Raw genomic sequence first — 19,065 nt, 5'->3', positions numbered from 1 at the left:
GCTTTCTTGATATTTAGTGAAAACTTAAAGCATTTAATATATACAACATTTATGTAGTGCTCTTAGAGCAGGAATTTCAAACTCTGGCCCGCGGGACAGTTTCATCATACTGGAGCCACGCCCACCCCATTGCCAGCAATGGCAAAAAAGCTCCGATACGTCGCGCGACGTCACGTGACGTTGCAAGTTTGACAGGCCTGTCTTAGAGGGTTTACAATAAAATATTTTGTGATATTTTATGGCAACACTAAAAAAGATGAGTTTTATAATGCCCGTATTATTAATTAGGGGCAGAGGCTGAGAAAAGCAGCAATTGCCCAGAGCCAGCTAGAATGTGAAATTAAACTTCAACCTTCTACATCATCATCATATTGACATTGGATCCAGTTAGCTCTCTATTTTACTGTAAAAGCGTCTTTTAAAACTTACTGTGCTCAGAATTTTGTAAAGAACTGGACACATTGTTTACTTGACAGTGAACTGTTTTGAGTGTTTCTGAAAACAAATCCCACATGAATAAGAACTAAATGTAACAAAAATGAGTTGCACTGAGTCTCATGGAAAATATCACAGGGTGATGGAATACTGGCCTGAAAATAGATTCACCTGTAGGATTTTGAACAAGTAGGCTCAGTAAAACAGATTGCCATTATGTTTTCCAAAATTAAGCCACTAGAATCTGTTTTGGGCCTCAGATGAAAAAGGCAATGCTTTTTGTGTGCAGGTGTGTATTGATTTTACCATGGAGCAGTCTTAAGGACAACTACTTTTCTAGAATTATATTCTCACGTCAGAGAAAATAGCAAGCTAGCTATATCTCTCACATCTTTTGTCTTAGAAAGAGCAGCCTGGTACAGTTTAAATGCGGTGGCCTGTCAAAATACATTAGATCCTATGCAGGAGAAAGAGATCGGTGTTTCCTAATGAATTATTCTGTTCTCTCCAGAGTGGGGAAAAAAGAGAGGACAATTTCCCAGATTACCCTCTTCAGCAGATTATCTGTTTTATAACAGTTGTGTTCAGGAACTGAAGACAGAAGTCAACTATAATTGCCAGAAATTTAGAGATCATTCATATGCCCTCACTTGCAACTTTTAACAGAGGAGAAGAGAGAAAAGAAAAAAAGAAAAGAAGGATCAGAAAATAATAGGAAAAATCCTTTGGTTCTTACAGCAGACTTGAAAACATGCGGACATGTGCTAATATAGAATAGACGTAGCAAAGACCTCAGTACTGAAGTTTTTGAGAAAAGGAAATAACAAACTCAAGAAATAAATTTGAACAACAACAAAAAAATTACCAGTTGATCTTTATTTAAATCCACTTGGAGAAGTAATTTTACCCTGAAGTGACTTGAGGCTTCAGACAGTGAATTTGAGGTCCCATTCAGGGTGGTGGTGAGGGTATTAATGATTCATAGAATGTAATCCATTGGAAATTCTTCCATTCAAATCTCATCAGAATGAATGTTCACTGCTCTAGTATTCTTGTTGTCATCTCACATTAAGTGAGTATATATATATATATGTATATTTGTGCCCATTGCCCATTGACCACTGATATTAGATTGAAGGGTCTGAGGAAAATAGAGTATGACTCTTCTGAATCTGACAACACATTCATAATATTACTGTTTTTAAAAATGTATCTACAAGATTTATGAATCAATGGTTATATAACTGTTATTTATAAGTACCTTGAAAATCAAAATATTTTAGCTGTCAGCGATATATAATTTTTCAAAAGAATAACTTTTAAAAACAAATACGGTAGTTATAACAATATATGCATTTTAAAAAACAGGAAGTTTGGTGCTGATGACTGTGAAATCCTATGCACCAAATACCCTCAAGGAAGAAGTTGTGGCAAAAGGCTTCTTGGCATCAGTGAAAGCTCTCCGGACTAGAGCGGAAATAAAAGTTTGTTGGTGGACAGCCCTGTTCTGAACAGGTGGGGAAGGAATTCTGGGGGGAAAGAGAGGTGACAGGACAAAATATGGGTGAGTTAGAATGAGAAGTCATATTAATTGTATGTCCAGAGTGAGGATCACCATGTTCCTTATCAGCCCGAGGTTGATCTGTGGGACCTACAGACTCACAAGAGGTGGATCCCCTCATCTCCTGGGGTTCAAAGAGTTCCATGTCCTGGGAGGGAGTGGAAGGCAGAGAGCTGGTGAAGGCAGAAAAATCCAAGCTAGAAGATGCTGGAAGGCTGGGGAGCATAGGCAAGGAAGAAGCCAGAAGGCTATGAGGTGGCAGGGAAACTGAGGTTCGAGAAGAAGGCAACTTGCTTACAGGAGACAAGGAAGGCGAGGTCTGCTCACCGCTATGAAGACAGACTGAGGTAGGATTGGAGGAAGACTGAGTGGCAAGCTGGCCCTGAAGAAGATTCATGAGATGCTGTAACTCTTGGCTGAGTTGGGAAACTTCCCGATTCAGGTTGTTTATCTGTAGGGAGGCAAGAAAAATAAACAGAAAAACAACTCAGTATGTAGAATTCTGGTACTGAATTTTATTCCTGAAACACTTTTATTAGTCATTTATTCTAATTAGATTCTATTTTTAATACAGTATCCTGGTATCCATAATTATTGTAATTGTACTGCAACAAATGACACATGCACTCCTATTAATCTTAGAAATGTTTCAGATCTTGAGGAATTTTACTGTACTTCTAGATAGTCTCCAAGCTTTTGTTTCTATGTTGTGGCTTTCTGTGCTTTGTTTTTTATTCTTTTATGATGTTGATAATTTAATTTGATAGCTAGTGACAGTAATAAAGATAATCATCTATAGATATTTGTTTTTTGTCATCCAAACTTTTTTTTAAAAAAAAACTTCAGTGGGAGGCAGATTTGATCACTTGTCTTTCTTTCTTTCCTTTTGTGATCAAACCCACCCCAGACAGTATCCTTATCCATTTTAGCCAAAGTTCCCATTTTGAAATAAAAATATAATGGTTAATTGATTATACAGTAAAGACAAATGCCTCTGAGTATGTATCAAGGACCCTTTCCATACTAATCCAATCATTCAGTTAATTTCTCTTCAGAGTGGGAGAGTTTCTTCCAAAACTAATGACAGGTTACCCATACATAACTGTTCAAAAATTAAATGCTGCTGTTGTTTGATGATATTTGAAGATGGCAGCCTGATCAATTGAGAGGGACAAACTTTAAATAATAGCCAATGATATTAAAGCCTTCGATCTAATCAATTCATACAACCCCTCTCACATTTAGGGATGCTGAATGCATAAAAAAGGGGTCATTTTGCCTCTTGCACCCAGCTATCCTCTGCAATAGTCTCAGCATAAGAAATAGGGAAGACAATCAACTGAGAAAAAGAAATGGAGTTATCATTGGAAGCAACCAGCACCAATGATAATCTTCATGTTCAAAGTCCAGTAAAGGACTCACACAGTAAATCAGTCACATTTTAAAGTTATGTGATTATTGAAATCTAGACTTGGATTTCTATTTATGTCATCCTCTGTTCTGGTGTCTATAAGGCAATTATGAACAAAAGGACCCCATAAAGGAACCCTAGAAAGTGAGGCCTGGTGGAGATGTGGAGATCCCTTGATAATCTGAGTTTTTCCATAGAATGCAGAACACAAAGGCAACTTAGAAAAATGATAGGAGAAAAAAAGGAATGGGCAGGCTCTGTTGCTAGGTAATTGTCACCAAATTTAAATTTTAAATTAAATTTTAATTTAAACTCTTACACCCACAGTCAAAAATGCCAACACAGGGGCTGTCTATGCAATTTACACTCTCATCTTTCTTCATCCTGCCAGGGCAGAAAAAAAATACAACTGATAAAAAAAAACCAAGGAGTTGGACACAAGGAGTAATCTTTGGGGAGCATTTATTTTTTCCACAGCTTCAGGCATCAAGTGAGTGGGAAGGAGGAGGAAGGACTCAAGAGCAAGGCCAGTCTTGCCATTAGAAAAAAGAGGCAACAGTCTCAGGTGGCAGATGTCAAAAAGCAGCAGTACCAAAAATTGCTTTTTTTGCTTAGTTTATTGGTTATCTATCTCTGTTGGAGCACTGATCTATCTGCATCTTAAACTTAAGCAAGGAAAATGGTAAGACAAATCTTATACACTCTAGATGAGTACAAATTACCAGGACCAAATAGATCATATTCCAGAATTCTGAAGGTGCTGGTAGACACGATCTCAGAACTACTGAACCAAATCTGTTAAAGATCCTGGAGCACCAGAGAACTACCAAAGGACTGGAACAGAGGTGGCATGGTTTTAATCTTCAAAAGGGGGGGGGGACTAGATCCAGGAAATTATATACCAATCAGCCTGACATCTATACTTGGGAAGATCCTGGAAAAGATAATCAAGCAATGAACCTGCAAACACCTAGAAACAAGCAAAACTATTACTAGAAGCCAACATAGTTTGTCAAAAACAGATCATGCAAGAAAACATTATTGCATTCTTTGACAAATTACTGGAACAACAAAATGCTGTGGGCATAATGCACTTGGACTTAAATACTGCATTTAACAATGTGGACCACAACCTTGGTAAGATAAAAATACGTGGGATAGACAGCATCACCATCAGATAGATTCATACCTGGGTCACTAACAACACTCAATGTATAGTCCTCAATGGAACTACATCTACATGGAGGGAAGCATGCAACGAAATACCCAAGGTTCTGTCATAGCTCCAGTAACCTTCAACATCTTCATAAACATTTTAGAGGAAGGGACAGACATTTGTAGATCATACCAAGCTGGAGGGAAGAGCTAACCCTTTAGAAGATAGGCTCAAGATCCAGAAGATCTTGACAATCTTGAACACTGGATCCTATCTAACAAAATGTAATTCAGTGGTGAGAAAAGTAAGATTTTACACTTAGTCAAGAAAAACCAAATGCCTAGGTATAGAAGAGGTAATACTTAGCTCAACAGCAGGAACTGTGAGAGGGATCTAGATGTCCTAGTGGTAAACTACTTAAGTATGAGCCAGGAGTGTGCTGCAGCTGCTAAAAAAGCCAATGTGGTTCTAGGCTACATCAACAGAGGGATAGTATTAAGATCACATGAAGTGTTTATACTGCTTTGGTAAGACCACATTTGGAATACTGTATCCAGTTTTGGTTAGCATGATACAAAAAAGGATTTTGAGACCCTAGAAAGTGTGCATAAAAGAACAACAAAGATGATTAGAGGTCTGGAGGCTAAAACATATGATGAATGGTTGCAGGAATTGGTTATGTCTACTTTAACAAAGAGAAGGACTAGAAGTGATAGTAGTTTTCTAATATTTAAAGGCTGTCATAGAGAAGAGGGGGTCAACCTATTCTCCAAAACACCTGAGGGCAGGACAAGAAGTAATAGATGAAAACTTATCAAGGAGAAATCTAACCTAGAACTAAGGAGAAATTTCCTGACAGTAAGAACAATTAATCAGTGGAATGACATGTCTCCAGATGTTGTGGGTGCTATATCACTGGAGATTTTAAAGAAGAGATTGGATAGTCATTTTTCTGAAGTGCTATAGGGTCTCCTGCCTGAATAGGAGGTTGGGCTAGAAGACCTCCAAAGTTCATCTCCAAATCTGTTATTCTATTACTCTTTGCTTGCCTTTCTATATTCAACTGACCTACTGTATTCTAGTTGATAGAACTTGCTCTCCTATCATCAGTACTAAACTAATATTCAACTGGCAATTCAGTTAACTTCTGTAATGTGATATATATATATATATATATATATATATATATATATATATATATATATATATATATATATATATATATATATATATATATATATATATATATAAAATTCCTCAGATTGTAAGGTAAATGCACTTTGCACATATTCAGAAGTATTTTCATTTCACATATAATTTTATACTTTTTACAGCAAAGTTCTGATATAATAAATAGATTTTAGAATGGAGCCTTATTGACTCTGTCCACAAATTAAGACTTGTGTCTTACCTCTTGATTCAGCTTTCTGATGTTCTGCTTTACCTCATCAGTTTCTGTAGCTAACACAAGATTGGTTGGTCCTGTCCCTGTGAGAAAATCCAAAGGAATGAGGGATGTAATTGTAAATTTTCACAGGTTGGTTTCTAACCTATCTCTAATATTAAATTCATACTATTTATGTATTGCTAAAAAAGAAATATGTAACCTAAACAAGAAAACCAAAAGATGAGGGTCAGATATCATTTATACTAAAATACAACATATCTCCCATTGCTTTATGTCTCACATAATGCAAAATACTGTGCCCCAGTGACCAAAGTGTCTGCTGACTACCAATAGACAACTTGAAGTCTCTTCCTGCTTTTCTTTTGGGCTTGAACTGGACATATTTCAAGCAGGTCAGCTTTGAACAAAGAACTAAAAGTAGATCCCTGGATTTCCTTCCTTATACTATAATGGATGTCTAAGCATAGTTCGTATATTGTTATATGTTATGTTATGTTTTATGCTGTGTTGTATATATAACTAATTCTTTTTAAATAAAAAAAAATGCCCCAAGAAAATATAATGCTTACAAAGAAGATAAGCCTGTTTTTTTTTTTGGGGGGGGGAATGGCATCATGTCAGCTTTGGAGGGAATTTAGAGGAATATACAAATCTAAATCTCTATGCAGGGAAGAGGAGGAGAATGTTACAGAACTAGTTTCATTTCTGATGAAAAATTGATATTTGGGTGGAACATAGAAGAGCTTTCAGTTACGTGAGCCTCCTCCAGCAGCAAAAAACTGGTACAGACTAGACAGAACATCAAACATTTGCAAAGAAAAGTTGAATTTCACAATCCATCTATATATTTTTCTATATATTTTATAAGTTGTTGCACAAAGTAATCTTACAGGGGAAATGGGCGGCATAAAAATTTGATAAACAAATACATACTATAAAAATGTCAAGCAAGCAAGTCAAATTGCATACCTTGCTTTCACTTTTTTAATGAAGAAGAGTCAAAATCATGCTTGCACTCTTAGCAGCAGAAGACCAATATATTTAGAGAGCACCAGTTAGGGGAAAGCAAATTTAGCTTATAATGAAGTACTGTTATTTATATTCCCCATTTCTTCTGGTAGGAAATGATAGGTTAACTTGGCATTATATTCTATATTGTAGAAGGTAACCTTCTGCCTGATGACTTCTTCTGTTTCAAAGACAATTTAATCTAAATCCCATTTAAAGATAAAGAACCTAGAAAGAGAAACTAGGGCTGTTGAAGATGCTCATCAATATTGAAGACCTAAAGCATATGCTGAATATAGACTCATAGAACACACATTCATAGTTTTCCTTATTATGCACAGTAGTTCAGTTTAAAATTTTTATCATTTCAATTTGGTATATTATTTGGTATATCCATGTATTTATTTTGCAATTTTTGGGGACTGACTAGAGGTATAAAGAATTCAATTATGCTAGTCAAGAGTTCAGCAGCACTAGTCTGCAAAATAAAGAATATAAATAATTTATCCTTGTACAGGTACACTAGAAAATTGTGAAACAGACTCCCGACTATTTTATTAGCTATCTTCAAGCCATTGCTCTCCAACCCCATCTTGAACATATGAGATAATTCTTATCAATTAGCACTATCCATCAATGCTCATTTAAACATAAAATCTGCCAGTGCCATTCAGCCATTGAAAAGACATTGCTCAAGCTTCTTGTGTTCCAACTGACATCTAGTGCTAGAAACATCAATAGTCTATTAGTGCCAATTAGCAAGCAGGCTATATAACAGATACGTCATCTGACAACATTGCCCATTGCAATTTTGGTTATTATTTTTCTATTTAATTTAACAACAATAATTGAGAAAGCCAAAACAAAATCATCCATTAAAACCTTTTCTCACCAAAATATACAACAGGATAATATGAGATTTTTCCTGGTCTGCTATTTAAATCAAAACAGTTCATTCCAGAGCCTGGAATTTGACATAGCTTTCACAAAGCAACTGACAGGAAGGCAAGATTGAACAACCAGGGCAATATTCAAATTATATGGAAGAACATAGGACTTTCCTAAATAGAGGCCTTTTCTCAAAGTTTTCTCAAAATTCACAAATATACACACTCTACTCTGAGGATTCTTTAGGACAGCACAAACAATCAGAAAATGTTTCCCTAATGAGAAACCATAATCACAAGGAGATAGTAAAATATATTAATATACTATAAAATATTATGCAAATAATAAACTCTTTTACATTTATTTCTTAAAATATATAATTTCATCAACCAGATGCCCTTTGATAGATCTGATAGATCAGATGATGCTGATTAAAAGGCTTTGGAGCTTAAATAAAAGTAAACATGGAAATAGAAGTATTATTTTTCTATGAGACCTGTCATAAAGAGTTACTGACCAGTATCAGTGAGTTCCATACATACAAAAGGAAGAGAAAGAGAACTATTTTTGGCTATTGCCATCTACAGTGACTAGAATGATTGAAGTCTAATTAATGGGTAAACATTGATGGAGGTTTGTGGCTATGTAATAGAGAATTGGATTATGTGATTTTTTTTATAAATTTATTTTCTACATGAATAGTTCATTTATAATCATCATTAATGAAAGCTATTTGACAAAAATAGTTCTCCAATTCACATTTTATATAAGATCCAAAAGGTTTTTGTTATGTCCCGAGCCTTGCAAATGGGCTCGGGGCATTTGCAGGCAGTCCCGGGCAGGTGCAAGCTACCCGGGACCAGACAGGCTGTCGCCAGCGCCTGTGCGCATGCGCGGGTGCTGGCGCGGGAAAAGTAACACATTGACCTGGGAATTGCCTATATAAGAGGCTGGGAGGTTTTGGGCATTGCTGAAGCCTTCACCTGTAAGCTGAACACAGAATAAAAGAAAACCTGAGAACTACAACTGCTTCTCGCGTCTGCTTTTCGCCAAGGACTCAACACTGGCGACGAGGATGGGATGCCTTACATCGCCTGGAAAGGAAGAGGTGTAAGCTTACCCAAGTGAGTCCTGAGCAGCGGAACGGCATTGACTCGGCACCTACCCGCCAATCCAGTGCGCATTCGGGGGTAGGCTGGCTGATAGACCCGTCTCCTGAAAATGGCAAAAGTCGGAAGGCTTTCGGAATTCGACGTCTCACATCCAGAGCGGTGGGAGTCCTACATAGCCAGGGTGGAAAATTACCTCAAGGTAAACCAAGTGAGGGAAGATAGCTTGAAGGCTGCCACCCTGCTTTGTGTCTGCGGTCAAGACGCCTTCGAAATCGCAGAGACCCTTGCAGCACCTGTCCCATTAGAGTCTGTCAGCTACGCAGATCTAAAGAAGCTATTGAAGGAGCACTTCCAGCCCAAAATGTCCGTCATCGCATGGCGCCACACCTTCGAGCAGAGGGATCAACGATCCGGAGAGTCGGCCAAAGAATACATCGCCGCATTGAGGAAGGCCGCCAAGCACTGTGAGTTCAAGGACCTCGAAGAACGACTGAGGGACCGATTCGTGTGCGGTTTAAGGCATCAAGATCTACAACAGAGGCTTTTCGCCAAAGAAGACTTGTCCTTCCAAGATGCCTTAAGAGAGGTCACCGCAGAAGAAGCAGCAGGCGGCGCCGTCAAAAACATGCGGCCGATCAGGAACAGTCCAGATGTTGCATCCGTGCACCAAGAGGACGTCCAAGGGAACTCCGAGGAGGATCCGGACGAGGAAGTCGACCGTCTCCACCCCACGAAGGACGGGACTCAGAAAGGAAGCTCTGCAGTTCCCCTCAAGTGCATCGGCTGTGGAGGTCGCCACAGGAGAACCGACTGCAAGTTCCGCTCCGCTATCTGCCGGGCGTGTGGGAAACAAGGACATATTGCAGCTGTGTGTCTGGGCCGACGAAAGGTACAACCTCAGGAAGAACTGCGCCTGAAAGGTACCAGGGTCCCCAGCCAGAATACGGTAGGTTTTTGCGCTTCGCGAAGAAGCATCTTCAGGACAGGCACACAAAAGCCCATCAAGAAAAAGCTGTCACTCAAGGTGAAGCTACAAGGGGTTCCATTAACTATGGAACTAGACACGGGATCTGCCCTTTCAATCATATCCTTACATACATTTAGGAAGATTTGTTCCGGCAGTGGAACTCAGGCTAAATTAAGGCCTTCTGACATTGTGTTAACAGATTTTCAAAATTCGAGAGTGTGTGTTAAGGGGGAGGCCACCCTTAACGTACAGTATAAGAATTTTGAAGGTCCACTAGACATATTAGTAGTAGGGGGTGAACGAACGAGTCTCATAGGACTCGATTGTTTTGAAGCCTTGGGGATACACGTCACGGGGCTCAACAGCTTACAAACACTCGACCTACAGGAAGTCTGCAAAGAATTTGCAGATGTCTTCAGCCCCCAGCTGTGCACATTCAAGGGACCCCCTGTGTCCTTAAAACTAGACCCCACTGTCACTCCCATTAGAATTAAAGCAAGAAGGGTCCCTTTTGCTTTAAAGAGTAAAATTGACACTGAATTAGACAAACTGATCCAACAGGGAATTCTAGAACCTGTTGATTCCAGCCCTTGGGAGACCCCCATTGTCATGCCTCTAAAGGCAAATGGGGACATTCGCATTTGTGCTGACTACAAATGCACTCTTAATAAGGCATTGCAGCAACATGCCTATCCTGGTCCTGTGGTCAGTCATATTCTGGCCTCCCTCAAGGGGGGGGCGCGTTTTTGCAAAGCTTGACCTAGCTCAAGCGTATCAACAGCTGCCTGTTGATGATGATGCTGCTATAGCTCAGACTATTGTGACCCACAGGGGAGCCTTTAAGGTAAAAAGGCTACAGTTTGGAGTGAATGTCGCTCCTGGGATTTTTCAAAGCGTAATGGAAAACACACTACGGGGCATACCGGGGGTTTGCCCTACTTTGATGATGTCTTAATTGCAGGAGACTCCACACACATTCTAGCTGAAAGGCTAAGGGCTGTTCTGTTAAGGTTCAGGAAAACAGGCCTCAAGCTCAAAAAAGACAAATGCAAAATTGGGGTGCCTTCTCCTGAATTTCTGGGGTTCAAAATTGATGCTGCTGGGATTCACCCTGCTGAATCCAAACTAACTGCCATTTTAGAAGCACCTAGGCCAAAGTCTAAGGCCGAACTTCAGGCCTTTCTGGGCCTCCTGAATTTCTACAATTCCTTTCTTCCACATAAAGCTAGTGTAGCTGAGCCTCTTCACAGGCTATTAGACAAACAAGCAGTGTGGCAATGGTCACAAACACATGAGGCTAGTTTCAATGAGGTCAAGGCTTTACTCACTTCTAACAGTATACTTGCACACTTCAATGAGTCCCTTCCTGTGTGCATCGCTTGTGATGCTTCCCCTTACGGGGTAGGAGCCGTCCTGAGCCACCTCAGGTCTGATGGAACTCAGGTTCCTGTTTCATATTACTCCAGAACACTGTCTTCTGCTGAGCGCAACTACGCTCAGATAGACAGGGAGGCTCTGGCTGTTGTTGCTGGAATTAAAAAATTCCATGATTTCTTGTATGGCAGGCATTTCATGGTCTTCACTGATCATAAGCCTCTGCTGGGACTGTTTACCACATGTAAACAAACTCCCCAAATCATTTCCCCTAGAATGCTTAGGTGGTCTATTTTTCTGTCTGCATATGATTTTTCCTTACTCCACAAGCCTGGGAAAGAAATGGGCCATGCTGATGGCCTCAGTAGATTGCCCCTGCCAGTAGTAGAAGCTGACCCTGCGCCAGCTGTCAACATTCTATCCATCCAAGCATTGCCCGAGTCCCCTCTGAATGCCAGGGATGTCGCCGCTGAAACAGGCACAGATCACACACTTTCACGTGTCCTTTCTTGGGTTTTGTCTGGATGGCCTGAGCACTGCCCTAGTCCTGAGTTTCAGAGTTTCTGGTCCAAAAGGAACGAGTTGTCCACTTCTCAGGGTTGTCTGTTTTGGGGAAACAGAGTTGTCATTCCCACCTCAATGAGGACTAGGATCTTAGAGTCCCTCCACGAGGGTCATCCTGGCATTGTTCGCATGAAGGCCCTAGCGTGCAGCCACTTGTGGTGACCTGGCTTAGATAAGGACATTGAGGCTAAGGTGCATGCATGCCACCTGTGCCAGCGCTCTCGCCCAGAGATGCCCCAAGCTCCTGTGCATAGATGGGAGGATACACAGTCCCCATGGTCTAGGGTGCATATTGACTACGCTGGGCCCTTCCAGGGCCAGTTCTTCTTGGTCCTCGTTGACAGTCATTCAAAATGGCTTGAGGTTGTACCTGTCTCATCCACCACCACTGCAAAGACTATTCAGGTACTGAGGGGGATTTTTGCTGCACACGGGCTCCCAGATGTCATCGTGTCTGACAATGGCCCTCAATTTACTTCCTCCAAATTCCAAGCTTTCTTACAGGCTAACATGATTCGTCATGCCACGTCTGCAACCTTCCACCCGTCCACCAACGGTATGGCTGAACGCATGGTCCGCATCACAAAGGACGCCTTGAAAAGACTCACCTATGGGGACTGGCATCACAGGTTGGCTGACTTTCTCCTTTCTTACCGCACCACACCGTCCACTTCTACTGGGAGAAGCCCAGCTGAACTTCGCTGGGGGCGCAAACTTACTACGAAGCTTGACCGGTTGCATCCGGACAGACTGCCTTCATCTACCTCACATCCTAGAGCACCTAGACAACTACTTGTGGGTGCCCCGGTTTGGACTCGCAATTACGGGCCTGGTCATACATGGGTCCCCGCTTCTATTTCCAGGGTCACAGGTCCTCTATCCTACGAGGTAGCCCTGGACAACGGTCGTGTCCTGCGTCGGCACATCGACCAACTCCGCCCTAGGCGGGATCTTTCAGATGAGACTCCTGAATCTTTTCCAGGGGGGAGGGGGACCCTTTAGACCAAAGGGAGGAGCACGAGCTGCTGCCCACCTCCAATGATGGAGCCACAAACGGCCCATTCCAAGATTCCGCGAGTGCCCCAAACAGGAATTCTAAGAGCCTATCCAACTACCAGGCATTCACGCCTACTCCAGCCAGGGAGTCACCCCGGGGGGTACAATCACTATTCACCTGCACAGCACAGTACTCCAGTCAGGGAGGATATCCGGGAGCATCCCAATAAATCATACCCCGCAAGAGAGCTGGCACATAATCCCCAGAGTTGGCCTGACCTTACCCCAAGTCCTACAGGGGGTCAAACATACAGGGAGGTGGTCTAGGAACCAAGTCCTGACCGCAACACCTCTAGCCCAAATCAGGGAGTAACTGAGTTTTGGGAAGGTACAGAAACCCACACGAGCCCGGACACAGAACGGGGTTTAGGGATTGGACAGCCTCCTGACAGGTCTTGGACGGACCTAGGAGGTTCTACAGAGACGCCCAGCAATGGCTATCACTTCAAGGGGCCCGAGGGCCTACAGCTAGGCAGGTCAACCAGGTCACAAAGTGACAGAAGCCCTGGCCTGACGAGCCCGGTGGGCGAGCAAGCAGGCCAGGCATTGGGGCATAGTCCTTGGAAGGCACCAAGGCAAGATAAGGAGAACAGGTTCACGTCTCCCTTCAGTCAGGATACACCTGTCAGAAACCCAGAGCTGAGAACGTCACAGAGAGCAAGGAAATCTCCTAAGTACTTAGAGGATTACATAACATTGCTGGCTAAACAAAAGCCAGTAAACAGTAGGAGCACTGGGGAGTAGAACACTGCATCAAGAAATAATTGTATGTTGGTAGTAGTCTTAGCCCGGGGGAAAGGGGTGTTATGTCCCGAGCCTTGCAAACGGGCTCGGGGCGTTTGCAGGCATTCCCGGGCAGGTGCAAGCTGCCCGGGACCAGACAGGCTGTCGCCAGCGCCTGTGCGCATGCGCGGGTGCTGGCGCGGGAAAAGTAACACATTGACCCGGGAATTGCCTATATAAGAGGCTGGGAGGTTTTGGGCGTTGCTGAAGCCTTCACCTGTAAGCTGAACACAGAATAAAAGAAAACCTGAGAACTACAACTGCTTCTCGCGTCTGCTTTTCGCCAAGGACTCAACAGTTTTGGTCACATATTTGCTGCAGTAAGTTTAGATTCAGTTTCATCTGCATTTGTTTTGTAAGGATATTTACAAATATGTAGAACATATCTGGCTTTCTAGTTATCCCTCATTTTTAATATTAAAATTAAAAGTCTTTAACTTGTACTATTGTATTTTTAAATATGATTATAATTTTTCTTCTCTTTTTTGTTGTTTACAATAGCAGCAAACATAGAGAACTATCTGAGTAAGCAAAGTACAATTGGCTGTATATTCCTTGGGTTTCTCCCTTTCCAAACAAACAGAAAGTCTTCCGTTACCTATTGTTTTCTGTTTTATCAGATTTGTAAAGCAATGATGAAAAGATTTGAAATCAGCCAGATTCAGGTAACCCATTGTCCATCCAGTTCCATTTTTGTCCATTCTACCTTCAAGATTACACATCATAATTTGATGACAAATTGCTGCTTTTCATAAGATGATTTTTCATATTTGTAGAGACTAAATCGAGACTGTGGTCATGGACTTTTAGGGTCAAGTATCCACCCATATTCCTCACCTCTGATGTCAATATAAGATTAGTATTATGCTTCCTGAAAATATTGGAGGCCAAATTTTAGATAGAAAAAAAAAGATGCAAACCAAGTGTTATCCCACTCTAAATTTGCTTGTACCCTTATCAAAACATGGATGTTTCCAGATTTGGGGATCTTAGCATTGCTAATCAAAATTATCTTTATAGACAATTTGTCTTTTTCTTCTTAGGGGATTGGGAATGGAAAAAGTTAATAATAAAAAAGAAGGATGGTTGGAAAAATGTGGGAGATTTAAAAAGGAAATTATGTTTTCTAAGCTCAATTAGAAAATCTAGGTAAGAGCCTGGAAAATGATGATCATTTACTGGCTTAAAATGCATTTCTTTCCAGAGGGACTGTCCTTGTTAGTGCTGACTGACATCTTCCCTTCCTCCTGGAAGCAGGCAATAGATCATAAACTGAGCTCTTATGGGCTCTCTTCAGTATTCTTAATGTCTCTAGGCTTTGACCAAGCAAAGCAAGTAGTATTCAATAGAATGAAGGACATGGAGTTCCAAGAAGAACTAAATAGGTTGCCTCGCCACAGTAGGGGTAGAATCAAACAGGGTGTGTGGGAATCGGCAAGATATCTGAATGATCTGACCTTCCCAAAACAAAGAATAGCTTTCTTCAGAGACAGATTTAACATTTTTCCCTCAACACTCCTCCAGGGCAGGTATAAGAGACCACCAATAGCAGAACGAGTATGTATATGTGGTAAAGGAGAAGTCGAAGACATCTCACATGTTTTATTGTACTGTGAGTTATATCAAGTTTATAGGTCAGCATATATTCTCCCCTTATTAGAGAGATTGCCAGGGAGGGCAGACAATTTTTATGTAGGCTTTCTCCTCCAAGCCCTTCTATCACGCATGCAGTGGCAAAATACTGTATTGCGGCAATGTCTACAAGAAAATAATTGGTTACAGATTTATAGCTGTCAACTTGCGCCAATTTTTTGGAGATATCTCTAATAATTTTTGGAACATTATATTTACTCACACACTTATCGGCTTTCCACTCACGTAAACTAGGAGTGACCCCAACATTTTGAGATCATGTATTTTCTTAACAGGGATGTTATTATTTACTATTAATGTCAGTACTATTTTTATTTTATTTATTTTTTTCTTAATATATTGTAAAAAGTGATGTCTACTGCTGGTCTATGACCGTAATAAAATTATTATTTATTTATTTATAAGCTCAATTAAAATTCTATGATTGAGATAGGACAAAAGCATATTAAAAATCTAGTCCAGAAATGTTCCATATTTTAAGGATATTTTAATAATTAGGCTGTTTCCAAAGTTATTAACTGTAGTTTTTCAATTAGTTCAATTTACTTAATTGAGGAGTTTCTAATGGGTCCTCCCAGGAAAAGAAAAGGCAAAAAAAAAAACAATCAAATGATTTGTTCATATCTCAGTTTATATTTTTTTAATTTGAACTTGTCTAAAATATATACTGTACAACATTTCTTCATTATAGTAATATCCTGTTCTTTGCATGTAGGTTCATGTGTAATATTGCCCATTTTGAGATGCAATATGCAACATTTTTGCAAAATGGTATCCCAACATTACACTGAACCTTTACAAGTAAAGTATTAAAATACAACTATATAGAATGACTAGTTCAATCCAGGGAAGAAAGGCATGCAGAAAATGGCTCTGTAAATAATGGAGCCAACATTAGCAACTAAGAACAGGGAGCTGATGAGTAGATCATTGCTTCAACTTTCTCTGGATGAAGAGAGATCCATGGATCACCCAAGCTATGTTGCATACAGTTGTTTGTTTTGAGGACACTTGCAAAGCATGGGATAACCAGGAGGAGAGAGAATTTGCCATATTTACTCCAGCCTCGAATGTAGCCTTTTAAAGGACTCTGTTTTCGCAGTTCTCTTGATAATCATTTTTGGAAATTGCCTGTTAATTGCTTTAAAGAAGTTATGAACTTTCAAAATGACAAGTTTGGAAACACCAGGTGAGTGCCTTCAATCTCTAATTAATGTATGAGATATATCTTTGTAATCTTTAAAAATTTAAAATAAACAGCAAAAAGCAGGACAAGATTTTGGTTACAGAAACTTTTGAACAATGAAAATCTCAGAAACAATGGAATATTGGGTTTTGAATATTAAGACTTTGAAATTACTTTTAAAGAATAAATGCATTTTTATAGGAAAGAAAAACTTTTAGATATTGGAGACATAAAAAGACAAGCAACTTATAATGGTGTTCAGAGACATTTTTGAGGAACTGCATCAGGACACTGAATCAATAGTGTAAGCTGTGTTATGTCTTCTTAGGAACAGTCTATTCCCCATAGAAAATGCTTCAGAAAAAGATATGCAACAAAGTTTTGAGAACAATATGAACAAAACTTTAAACAAGAACTTGTCAATGGACATTAAAAAACATTGGATGCCTTAAAAATTAAGAAGGAAATACAATTGTCAATCACGGCAATTAGAATATTTGTTTTGCTGGTCTATTTAAAGTTTTGAAGAAATTTAAAACAAAAATCAATAATCATCTGAATGGATTAATGAGTAACATCATTTTATGTAAAAAGAAGGAACACAAACTTAGTTTATCTGATCAGGGTTGAAATGGGGCATATTGATTTGTTGGCATCTGGATTATAAAAATAATGTGATTTGCTTATAGTTAGTGTTTAAGCATTTTTTCTCTAACTTGCTTTATGCATCCTATTCTGATAGCATTTAAATTGGCTTTGTGTCTACAGTAACTGTCCTTTCATTTGAAGTAAGGAATTTTTGTGAGTTTGTTCTCTTTAAAGAGGAAATTATCCTTTCCTCTCATGTCAAATTTCAGTCTTTTGTTTATACTAGGACAGAGGTCCCCAATCTTTTGGGCACCAGGGACCGGTTAAAGGGAGAGAGGTTTTTCTGCCGACTGGGGGGAGGGGCGTGGTTTTGTGTTTTGCCTGCATCCCGCGGATAGGGTTTTGCTTGTTTGTGCAGCTCGGTTGCTGGAATGCTGCAGCCCGGTACTGATCCTGGACCAGGGGTTGGGGACCCCTGTACTAAGATATTGGGACTACTTTATGCCTTCTAAATATAGAATATTTATAGAATATAAGTATATTAAATAATCAGATTAAAATAAAATAAATATAAAATTAATTAATTAACTAATTAATAAAATATAAATATTTATAGAATATTTATTTGAATGGACATGTTATTGGAAATTCTATTGCAGCTGATAGCTGCAATAGAAGCATGTTGTCTATTGGATTTGCTTACAGTTAACATGGTGTTTAAGTCTATTTCTCTACAGTTATTTTATCCTAATTTCATAGCACTTAAATTGGCTTTGTATCTAATTGTTTTTCCATTTGAAGTAAGGGATATTTTTGAGCTTTTTCTCTTAAAAGGATAAACTGTCCCTCTTTATCATATTAAATTTTAGTCTTTTGTTTACACTAGGATACTTGGGACCACTTTATGCCTTCTAAATGTGAATTTGCTTACAGTGAGGAATAGAGATAGGGAATGGTGAGTTTTGTATGTGTTGATGTTATTATTTAGTTGCCTTGAAGCGTGAGATGGGTGGCAAATAAATTTGTTAATAATTATTATTATTTTAAAGCTCTGGTTGATCTTTTGCTGATACTTGGATTAGAGGAGACATTTCTACTGATTTGCTTATATATGTGTTTTATATCTGTTAATTAAGAGAAGGTGAAGAGATAGTGAAATTATTAATATTTACATTGATGACATTGGGAAATTGCTTTCTTAGGATTATTTTCTCTATCCCTCCCTTTCTATTTCTTTTTTGTATTCATGCATTTTTTCTTTCCTTTCTTCCCTTTTTCAGTTTGCATTATCTCTTACTATTGTAATTAAAATTTTAAATAAAATTATTTTTTAAAAAGAGGTGACTAATTTAAATTATTTGAAAATGAGCCATGTTGACCCTCTTTTGAGTTCAGAGGAAATAAGTAATACTCTACAATATTTTTTAATGAGTAATGATGGTTAATGTATAAGTAGCTTCTGATCTGTAAAGAACCTGTAAAGAACCTCTCTTCAGTTGTCTAGGTTACCTGTTATCATAGGATCCTGCACCAAAGTCTGCTGGGCTTGTTCCACATTAAAACTAAATGTTTGTGTCTCTGATGTTCCACTGTCATCTTCAATGCCATCAACAATTCTAGAGAGGTGGGAACAGGGAATCAGCCAAGAATTATGGGACAAAAAGTAAAGCCTCCACATTCAGAAACTTTCTCTCTATGAATAAGAAGTTGAGCATAAAGAATACAAGCCACCTTTCTCCATTATTTCCTTTGTGCCCCCTATGATAACTGGTGTTCTGCCCTTGTGTACAAAACACACATAATTGATTTGCAACTCAGATCTACATTGTTAATCAAATGGATAATGTATTATCCAAACCTGAATACCATATAACCCACTGAGAAAAATTACTCATTCATATGAAGATGGAAAGCA

General features: G+C 39.4%; 1 protein-coding gene across 1 annotated transcript in view; it reads right to left on the bottom strand.

The window, feature by feature from the left end:
- Window positions 1-378: 378 nt before the first annotated feature.
- Window positions 379-19,065, bottom strand: part of LOC120303534 (potassium voltage-gated channel subfamily H member 4-like) — a gene marked incomplete at its 5' end in the record, with an annotated part of 43,706 nt that continues 25,019 nt past the window's right edge. Inside the window, 3 exons of the mRNA XM_039333203.1 lie at window positions 379-2,447; window positions 5,975-6,051; window positions 18,660-18,766. Coding sequence (XP_039189137.1) covers window positions 1,884-2,447; window positions 5,975-6,051; window positions 18,660-18,766 — 748 coding nt within the window. The remainder of the gene's footprint in view (window positions 2,448-5,974; window positions 6,052-18,659; window positions 18,767-19,065) is intronic.

The sequence above is a fragment of the Crotalus tigris genome, unplaced genomic scaffold (assembly GCF_016545835.1).
Source record: "Crotalus tigris isolate CLP2741 ecotype Arizona unplaced genomic scaffold, ASM1654583v1 scf7180000024472.5447098, whole genome shotgun sequence".
In the NCBI taxonomy this organism is placed as follows: Eukaryota; Metazoa; Chordata; class Lepidosauria; order Squamata; family Viperidae; genus Crotalus; species Crotalus tigris.
The sequence above is the reverse complement of the archived record's forward strand: the minus strand, read 5'-3'. Positions and strand labels throughout refer to the sequence as shown.